This window comes from Vigna radiata, chromosome 8, assembly GCF_000741045.1.
Source record: "Vigna radiata var. radiata cultivar VC1973A chromosome 8, Vradiata_ver6, whole genome shotgun sequence".
Taxonomy (NCBI): domain Eukaryota; kingdom Viridiplantae; phylum Streptophyta; class Magnoliopsida; order Fabales; family Fabaceae; genus Vigna; species Vigna radiata.
In genome coordinates, this window is record NC_028358.1 from 29,803,801 (window position 1) to 29,813,939 (window position 10,139).

The 10,139-nt window shown below is 34.3% G+C and overlaps 2 protein-coding genes across 2 annotated transcripts; both read right to left on the minus strand.

Annotated features, from left to right (window-relative positions):
* Nucleotides 1-1,139: 1,139 nt before the first annotated feature.
* On the minus strand, nucleotides 1,140-1,874 carry LOC106771628 (50S ribosomal protein 5, chloroplastic). The gene is made up of 2 exons (XM_014657620.2): nucleotides 1,701-1,874; nucleotides 1,140-1,600 (listed from the first exon to the last, which is right to left on the minus strand). The coding sequence occupies exons 1-2, from the start codon at nucleotides 1,780-1,782 to the stop codon at nucleotides 1,281-1,283; spliced, it is 402 nt and encodes a 133-aa protein (XP_014513106.1). The 5' UTR covers nucleotides 1,783-1,874; the 3' UTR covers nucleotides 1,140-1,280.
* Nucleotides 1,875-3,101: 1,227 nt separating this feature from the next.
* On the minus strand, nucleotides 3,102-8,663 carry LOC106769885 (aladin-like). The gene is made up of 14 exons (XM_014655677.2): nucleotides 8,545-8,663; nucleotides 8,412-8,467; nucleotides 8,134-8,307; nucleotides 7,950-8,064; nucleotides 7,522-7,621; nucleotides 7,245-7,424; nucleotides 7,055-7,113; nucleotides 5,939-6,026; nucleotides 5,780-5,855; nucleotides 4,712-4,811; nucleotides 4,141-4,192; nucleotides 3,768-3,905; nucleotides 3,563-3,650; nucleotides 3,102-3,338 (listed from the first exon to the last, which is right to left on the minus strand). The coding sequence occupies exons 1-14, from the start codon at nucleotides 8,600-8,602 to the stop codon at nucleotides 3,276-3,278; spliced, it is 1,347 nt and encodes a 448-aa protein (XP_014511163.1). The 5' UTR covers nucleotides 8,603-8,663; the 3' UTR covers nucleotides 3,102-3,275.
* Between the last annotated feature and the right edge of the window lie 1,476 nt (nucleotides 8,664-10,139).

The window sequence follows — 10,139 nt, forward strand, 5'->3', positions numbered from 1 at the left end:
ATATATATATATATATATATATATATATATATATATATATATATATATATATATATATATAGTTTTTAAAGTTAACGTAGCTCGACAGCCCAACACAGGTATGATATAGCTCGGTCAAGTTTAGAAACATCTTGGTCAGGGTCTTATACAGCTCGACCAAGATCAAAAATCGTCTGGTTGGCATCTTGTTTCAGTCCTTTTCAACATGGACTCAGCCCAACAGCCCATCATATATAAATATGTTTTCATATAAAAAAACAAAATTCCAGCTCATTCCCATGTGATATTAAACTTTCGATGATATAAAAAATAGGCGAATGAGTCCGGCTTCACTAAATAAATTTGAATTAATGTCGGGACACTTCATATTATTACAATTCGAAAGCCCGACCAAGGTCTAATGTAGCTCGTCCAAGGTCTGAAACATCTCATTTAAGGTCTAATATAGCTCAACCAAGATCTGAAACAACCTGAATGATAGCTTGTTTCAGCTTTCTTTTAGGCCAGAATCAACATTGTAACCATTATCATTCTGGTAGTCCAACAGCGGACCAACACAAGTTGTAAAGTTCAATCTTTTTTCAATTGGTAGGTAAGCTCGCCTTAATGCATTTTAGGCGATCCAACATTTGACCGAACTTAAATATAAAAAATCATATATATCATGCTTTTTAATTAGTTTGCATTGTAAATTAAACTCTTTTGATTATTTAACTTGCCAATATAGTAGAGAACAAATTCCAAAAACTACATAATAGAAATCATAAAGGTACCATATGTTCACCCATCATAGAATCTCTTAGAAAATTAGATTTTTTTTTAAAAAAAAAATTGATTTAATTTAATCTATAAATTTTATAAATGTATTAATTTAATTTTTTTAATTAAATTTTATTAAGTTTATTTAAAATGTTAAATGTGTTTCATGAATTATTTAACACATTTCTATTTTAATGATACTTGATAAACATTCTTAAAATATCAAATAAATTTAATAAAATTTAATTCAAAAAATTAAATTCAAATATAATTAAGAAAAGACTAAATTACATCAAAATCTTAAAAAGAAAAAAAAAATAACTTCAATTTTAGATGTAGATTCCAAATCAAAACCCTAATACACTTATTTTGGAAAGCTAAGACAAAACACGCTTCTTTGAAAATTAATAAATTTGTCAAAATACACGGTAAAGCAACGCAATTACAGTGAAAATAAGATGAGAAGAAGCTTAAACCTGCATAAAGCAAATTGAAATTAAAGTAATAGTTTTCATAGATTGTCATACATTCTTCAATTTCTTCATCTTAGAAGGTGACCATCTACCCTTCTTCCTCAACTTGCGTTTCCGAAGAAGCCTTTTCCTTCGCAACCGTATCTTCTTCGCCAGCTTAATCCTCAGCTTCTGCTCCTCTCTCTCCTTTACCTTTGACTCCAAAGGAAGCTTCTCCGCACTCACGCCACTCGCCTTCTCGCTCTCCGCCGGTGAACTAGAGCCGTCTGCGGCTGCAGAGACAATCAGCGCGCCTTTCTTCCCTATGGGTGTCGTGATTCGAACTCCGTTCAAGGGCTTCCAGGGCTGAGCCACTTGTACTCTTAGTTCTGTCACAGTCGGAGGAAATTAAGAATGGAAAAACATGAATATGTATTTGGGAGAAATTAAGGTAAGAAAGAGAGATAATTGGGAGTGAGGAGTAGTTACCAGTGGTAATGGGAAGTGTGAGAAGGGAAGAAGAAGAGTGGAGAGGGGAGAGTGTGAGGGAATTGAAAGAGAGGAGTGCCATGGTTTTTAATTTTTTGTTTGCAAAGTTGTTTCGGGGAAATGAAGAAAAAGATAATTGGAAATGGGATTTTACGATAAGCTACGCCAGGGTGTGTTTTGTTTGCGGGGCATTAATTTTTACTGTTTAGACCCATTTTTTTTAAATAATACAAAATTAAAAATAAAACTTTTAAATTAAAGCTAGTTTTGCTGGAAGGGAAGGATTTGATATTTGTGGTTATTTGAACAAGAAAAATGATTACATATTTCATATTCAAATTATTTTTTTTTCTATATTCAAATTTTTTAAAGTTAAAATTTTTAGTAATATATCCCAAGAAATTAATTTGTTGAGGACTCGATTACGACAATATTAAATATAGTGAAAATTATATATGAGATTAATCTTCTGTATACATATAGAACTTTTTATTTATAATAGAAAAAATATGTATTAAGTTCAAAATACGAATAAAAAATAATAATAAATTAACTAAAAATAAAAAAATAAATATAAAATAAAGATAATATATCTGACCCTCCCTCTCAAGTTGGTGCATACAAATCTTATATATCAAGCTTAGTTACTAATATAATCCATAAATCTCAGTGAGAATATCTAATTTTGGATTCGAGTGACACCAAATACTACTGATAGGTTGTTCCATGTGAATCTTTTCCTACCAATCGCCCTTGAAGAATGCATTGGATAAAGATATCATTGTTGAAGAGTCATCACGACTATAAATAAACTAACAAAAATCATCATTTTTCATGAAAGAAACATATATGGACATATCAAACGTAATGGTGACAAAAATGAAGGTACGATAAACCTAAAAGAGGAAAACAAATGATCTCACACACTTTGAATTGTTACTAGATATACTACCATACACGACAAAATAAAAAGAACAAATCCATATTTTTTAAAAACGTTGAGAGGACAATGAAAGTATAGTCTATGACATAATAGTCGTCTGGCCTTGTATTGACTAATATATTAAAATTATATATAATATTAATTTTTTCTTATTTTAATATTATATATATATATATATATATATATATATATATATATATATATTCCTATTTATAATAGAAGAAATAAACTAAACTTAAAATACAAATAAAAAATAATAACAAACTAACTAAAACTAGAAAATAAATATAAGTACTTAAAGAAATCTTTTATTTGATTAAAAATAATTTACATACAGTATCACAACAAATTCCCATTCGTGAAAGATAATATATTTACAAATTCAGATGGAGTTGGATGGTAACAATCATATATCAAAATTTGTAGATACATTAATTACACTCAGACCCAAAGCCATATGAAGAATAAATACCACGTCTAATATGGATAATTTTATAGATGTTAGAATCCAATTACCATCCCTATAATTTGAAGGTAAAACAACTCAAGTAATCCAAAAAATTGAATTAATTACATTAACTTCGAATTTCTCCAAATCGTGTACAAACAACAAAATCTCACAGAAATCCTCGTCATGGAAGCATATGGGAACGAAACAAGAGGGGGTAAGTGCAGCAAAACCCACTGCTCCAACACTGCAGGAAAACAAATACAGAACTTAGATGTGTGCAGTAAAACCCCAATATAAAGACTCCAATTGATCATATTTTCTTTATAATTTTCTTGTATTTTTAAGGGCCAAGGAAAAATGTGATAGAGCTTCTACAATAAATAATGATATCAGCTTATCTTACTATAGAAAAGATACTTGAAAAGAAAATTGAAATAATAACAACAGTTAAATTCAACGTAGACTAACCACAGAAAGCAAAGGTCCCTGCTTAAATTTTCCGTGAAATGAAAACGTGATTGGCTTCGGACTGTCTCCAGGCCCTCTTATAAATCCACTAAAGCACATAATTGGAAGGGAAAACAATGTCAAATGACATAAAATCCAGCATTAAATTAATCAATAATAACATAGATCAGTAATTGAACCATTTTCAATTCAACCATGAACTCACATTAAAGATGTAGATATAAGAGGTGTCCTTCTTGTATCATATATGGCTATCAGTCCCCTGTACATGTCATCTCCACCTTTAAAAGAAATAGCCAATCGCTCCCCCGAATTATCCCATGCTATCTTTTCAATTCCCTGACTGAATGAAATGATATAAGATAACCAAAGGCCATAGTTTCTAACAAACCAAACATGGCATAACATAATTCACACCCTGCTTTTATAAGCAAAGAAGACTGTCACTACAATTTGAGCCATGACATCCAGGTGACGGAGAGTCTTAAGAGCTGGTTCAGAAGGAATTTAATATAATGACGAGACTCTAGGAGCACTTAAAGGAATTATTCAACACAAAAGCATGAATTCATCTTTACCTTCCTGTCAATGATAGTATTTCCGGCAAATCAACAGGTAACAGATGAGCATCTGGAAAGTCACGGATGAGAAATTATCAATATATGACATTTCATAAAGAAAAGACAAATACCAAATTAATTTGAAAAATTGTACATCATGAATGCTATTACCAAGCACACACATTATATTAAAAATGAATTGAGGTTAAGACTAAGACTTCAAAACAGAGGTTCGTAAGTGCTCAAAATTTGATTTCATGTTTCTATTGCTTCTATCAATCACTTTTCCCTTTTCCATCCAACTCACAAATTTTATTACGGGAAAAGACTGGTACTGTTTGTCATGGTCTTTGTTGTCAGCCTTGTTATGGCAGTGTCTCACTATAAATAGACTTTATAGGTCAGAGACTGTATCACATTTATCCCAGATATCTTTAATATATTCATTTCCCTCTCTAACTTTTCCCTTTTCAATTTAGTTCCTATATTTCAATGCCACACTTTCATTTGCCCAGTATTAATATAGCCAAAATACAAAATGTCAAAAACAATAAACTTCACATATCTTCAAACAAAAATGGTCAGATACCTAATGAGGGAGGCTTTGATGCAAAATGAACAGATCCCAAAGTTGACGATTCAGAAAATGCAAGAAGTATCATGCGCCCATCTGGATCCCATGTTGCTCCCTGATAACACGTCATTGAAAGTAGAAACTAAATAAATGAGCATTATCTGATAGCTATCACAAGAATAAAACTGAATTGTACATAATAAATGCTAAGTTCTACCACTGAATCTTTTTTTCATAGATATTGTTGCATTCTAGATATATGAACACTAATAACTCCTAGTCTCAACAGAAGGTAAAGTATGAGTGACTGACTATATTGTGTATTAAGTAAAATACACAGCTTTTCTTCTACAAGAATATGAATGATAGAACATGTCTATTATATGTTCATCTCACTTGTAATTAAAGAGCTGTTTTGATGGCTCATTATAGAGGTTCTGGTAGAACAGAGGGCAAAATCAAGGTGCAGAGTGCAGGTTATTTAGTCTTTTACAGTGTTTGGCTGGAGCCAAATTTCCCCAATTTTATGGGTGTGACTATGGCCCTAAGCTTTCTTTTGGCATAAAATTAGGTTTACGCTTCTTTTCAGTGTTCTACTGATGGTTTATTGAAGGGAGTCACTGTTATTTCTGATTTGTAAAGTTATAAAAAACAGGGAAAAATATGTTAATGCTTTTTTGCTCCAAAGTAGGGCTAGATTGCAATTAGCAATAAAGATTTTCGTTTTTGCCTCTATAGAGTCTATGTTTATTCAGCTCCGTAAACACGTAAATAATCCTTGATGACTTCTATGGTTTCTTCTAAGATATTCCATCATCCTACCGTGGACATTCTTTCTTGATTATAAATTAATCTTTTATTACGAAAGCAACATTGCCCATCACCCTAAAATAAAAAGGTATGTTATAGCTTTTACATTTAAGCATAACTCAACTTTTACACTGAATACTATTGAAGATAATTCTATTTATACTATCAACATATTGTCAAACATATCAACACACTGGAGATGGTTAAGGACTAAATGCCACTTGCTATAAAGTCATCTTTGAGCACCAAAACATGAATGTAAATTTCATATACCTTGACAAAACCACTTGTTGATGACCATTGTTCTGATGTCCAAGTGTTTGTCTCCCAAAGATAAAATGTTCCATCACTGAACGAGAAAAAAAACGATGAGGGTGTGAATCATAAACAGTGCATGTTGAATAAATAATCATGTTTGACATTTTGCATTACAATTTTGAAGCAAAGAAGTAATCTCCAGTAGGTGACCACTTCAGCATTGATATGCCTCCCAATCCTCGTCGAATGGGTGTCCCTACACCTATATATATATATATAATATCAAAATAACCAGAGATTCAGAAATTAGAGACAGCCATTAGAGCTTAAGATTTTTTTATATGACAATCTAAATTTTTGTAGTCTCATGGCCAATACAAAAAGTAAAGGGTTGTTTTATGCCTTTGATAGCCAATGTAAAACATTTTGATATCCTGGACATAAATTACTCATGACAGATAGGAAATTGTTAAAAGAGATTTAATGATAACTAATATATCTTAGATTTTGATTCTAACTGAGCCCAACAACATCATTTGACATAAGAATGGACCTCAGCTAGTGAGATAAGATAGTCATCATCACTGTTGCTGATGAACAACATAATGCCAATCTAAATATAAACACAGTCCTCACCCACCATGCTCGAAACTATCAATCTAAGAATTCAGAATCAACATAGCATACATAAGTAGGGACACAGAACTTTGATTGATTCTTCTTTAGCACAAAAAAGTTGGGAAGGGAGGTCATTCCAAGGTAGTAACACCACAAGCCTCAATAGGGCTTACAGTGCCACTTAAACTTTCATATGACCTTGTGAACAAATTACCAGTAATCACTGGTAAGAATGGGAGAAAGGACCTTTAGAGTTGATGTAATTTTATCCTACCAATTGAGCCTATCCTCATGGACAATATTGATCAATTGGTAAGATCAAATTACATCCACTGAAACGTTAAGTTCACACTAGAAAATTATATTTAAGAGTTAAAAAGGGTGTATTCCTCCATATATAAACAACCTTGGTCTGTGGTCCATCAGATTCTATCTTCCGTAAGTTAATGTGTCTGTTCAGTTCATCAGTCTAGGTTGTAAACATATGCAATTTAGGGTACCTTTAGTATATCCCCTCCAAAATTGAGGGAAAACAACTCAGGCAGAAAAATAAAAAAGAAAAATCCAGAATGACTTTTAAAGGTATTAGGCATATTAGTAACATCAGTGAATGGCAATAATGTTCAAAAGTAAAGTGCAAAACACGTAAGGAAGCAAAGATCTTCATCATACCTTGAGCAAAATCCCACACTGTGAATGAAGAGCTTTCATATGAACCAGATGCTAAGTATGTAAACATAGGTTAAGAAAAGTATGGTTGAGTACATACAATTAAAATAAAAATAAAAAATACATATCTTCTTGCACTGGGAAACACGTAAAAGAGCCCAAAAACAAAGACTTTTAAAATTTATAAGGATATCTTCCATCCGGGCTCCAAGTGAGAGCACTAACATGCTCATCGTATGGACTACGAAGAAAATCAACCAAAATATACCGATTTCCCGAGCTTCTAGACAAACTTCCTAAAAAGGAAGCAGCACCAGATCTAACAGATGCAGTATTTCCAGGATAAGAAGCAGCCCAGATGCAAATTCCACCCCTGCAACAATAAACGCAATTCCAGTAAAAAAGAAAGCATACTTCAGACCAATTGACGTTGCATTCACCATAACAACCACACAGAGACAAAACCTCACTTGCAACCCACAGCAAGCATTTTCCCACCATTGGGCCTCCACTCCAGCACCCTAACGTTTCTCTGTGACTCATTCGCCAAAATGCTCGGATCCTTCCCCTCTATTCACAATGTCAAAATATCAATCAGCAATTACTAAACAAAAATAACAATAACTAAGACCTTGTTTGGATAAACTTTTCCATTAAACACTAATAGAAGAAAAAAAAAAGATAAAATGAAATAAGCTTCTCCCACATGTCAAATTACTGAAGTTCCACGGTATAGATTATCAAAAAGCTTATTTTAATTTGTGAATAAGCTAATTTTAACTTGTAGGAATAACCTGTGCTTATTTTATCTTCTTATTTTCGTCTACTGATAATTTTATCCAAAAAGACCTAAACAAGCTACCAATAACACTTCTCATGATCATAACAAGTTAAGTACCAGACTCTTGGTAATCACGAACGAAAACTTGTGTTGGGGCAGAAATGAAAGCAACTATATGCTTATTAGGGTGCCAGCTTACTCCTTGGAGATCAACCTCCGGCAACAAATGCACCTGGCCCAACAATTAACATTGTTAAATCACACCATAATCAAAGAATGAGACGAATCAAGAACATCATACATCGTTAGGGTAAAAGAGGCGTCCGAGATAGGTGTTCACGAGCCCTTGCAAGAGTGCCACCGGACCTTTCCTCTGAACGTTTACTCCAGCGGCGTTCGCCGTCGTCGTTGCTCCTTCCTGATCGGAAGCCTCGCTCTCCAGAGAGTGAAAGGGAACGGGACTGAACACCGATCCCTAATATGGAAATAGGAAATTGTGATAATGAATTAAATGCAGAAACAACATCGAGAAGAAGAAAATCGAAGGAATTGGGAAACGTGTATGATGCGATTAATGACCAGGATTTTTCCGTAGGTTTGGTTGGCTTGATCATCAGACAGAGCTTCCACAGTGACTGCACAAAAAAAATTCAGTTAGAGAAGCGAAGCAATAGGAAGTGAGAGAGTGAGAGAGAGAGAGAGAGAGAGTTACTCAGGTCACGATTGAGTTCGCAGAGAGTGAGTGAACCCGGAGGAGGAAAGGAGGCCATTTTTGGTTCCCGTTAGAGAGAAAGTAGGGTTTTTTAGCTTTGATTCACCCTTGTTTTCCCGCTTTCTTCTTGTAATTGATTCTATCAGAACTAGGGATGGCAACGGGTCGGGTACGGATACTGCCTATCCGCAATCCGATCCGCCGGATAAAAACATACCTGCTATCTGATCTGCTATCTGTCGGGTATCTGTTTAAAAAATACCCGCGGATATTTTAAAACCTGCGAGTACCTGTTGGATACTCATTTTCAACCTGCGAATATTTAAAAAAAATATTTTATAAGTTTTTAAATGAAAATCCAAATTAAATTGAAAAAAAAATTGAAATGTTATAGATTTTAAGTTAAAGGTACTTATGCAAAGGAAACTAAGGACAAAGATATAATTTTAACTTCTAAGCGGGTAACGGGTATCCGCGGATACAGATAGTGCAAAACCCGAACCTAACCCGATAAGAAGCGGGTATTAAAAAACCCGCTACCCGCTACCCGCGGATACCTATTATCCGTGGGTACCAACTATCTATAACGGGTTTAATCCGCGGGTATCCGCGGGCACGGGTTTTTTTGTCATCCCTAATCAGAACCGATACCTGAGTTCAATGCAATGAATTTCTTGTACGAATCGCCATATGTTAACAACGAATTTTTGACAACGATTTGTCAACGCCATATGTCAGCATTCTATTAGCTCACTTTAATTTATTTTTCTAATTAAAAAACTGATGTGAAAAAGGTGACTTTGTGTTATTCCGAAAACACCCTCAATCATTTTAATCAGACTTTCTCCTTCGAAGCACGTATCTCTCTCCATTTTAGGTTTTGCTTTTTCTCTGAAGCTTTCCCTCTATCCATTTTAGGTTTCCGTTCCTTTGCAGCTGTTCTCGGTGTGTCCATTTTTCTAAGGCATTAAATTGGTGAGCAATATGTGTGGACGTTGATGGATTTCGTTGAGTTAGTATCGTGAGTTCTACATTTCGCTTGGGTGTAAGACACAAAGTCTCTCTTACTCACACAAGCACTTGCATGAAATACCCTAACAAACCCCTAAGCAATTGTTGGTCCTTCAAAACAACCATTAATCTCAAATTCATAACTTAAATTCTAACCAAGTCAGTACCCACCACACACTAGGGAGCCCCCTCTACCAGAGCCAGGGAGCAGCATTGGACTTTTGGTACAGAGGGACTGGTAAGCGACTACAGCCTGTCTGTAATCGATTACACGGGCACATAAGTCACAAAGTCCATCTTCCTCACACAAGCACTTGGATGAAATACCCTAACAAACCCCTAAGCAGTTGTTGGTCCTCAAAAATAACCATTAATCTCAAATTCATAACTTAAATTCTAACCAAGTCAGTACCCACCACACACTGGGGAGCCCCCTCTACCAGAGCCAGGGAGCACCGTTGGACTTTTGGTACAGAGAGACTGGTAAGCGATTACAGCCTGTCTGTAATCGATTACACGGGCACATAAGTCACAAAGTCCCTCTTCCTCACACAAGCACTTGGATGAAATACCCTAACAAACCC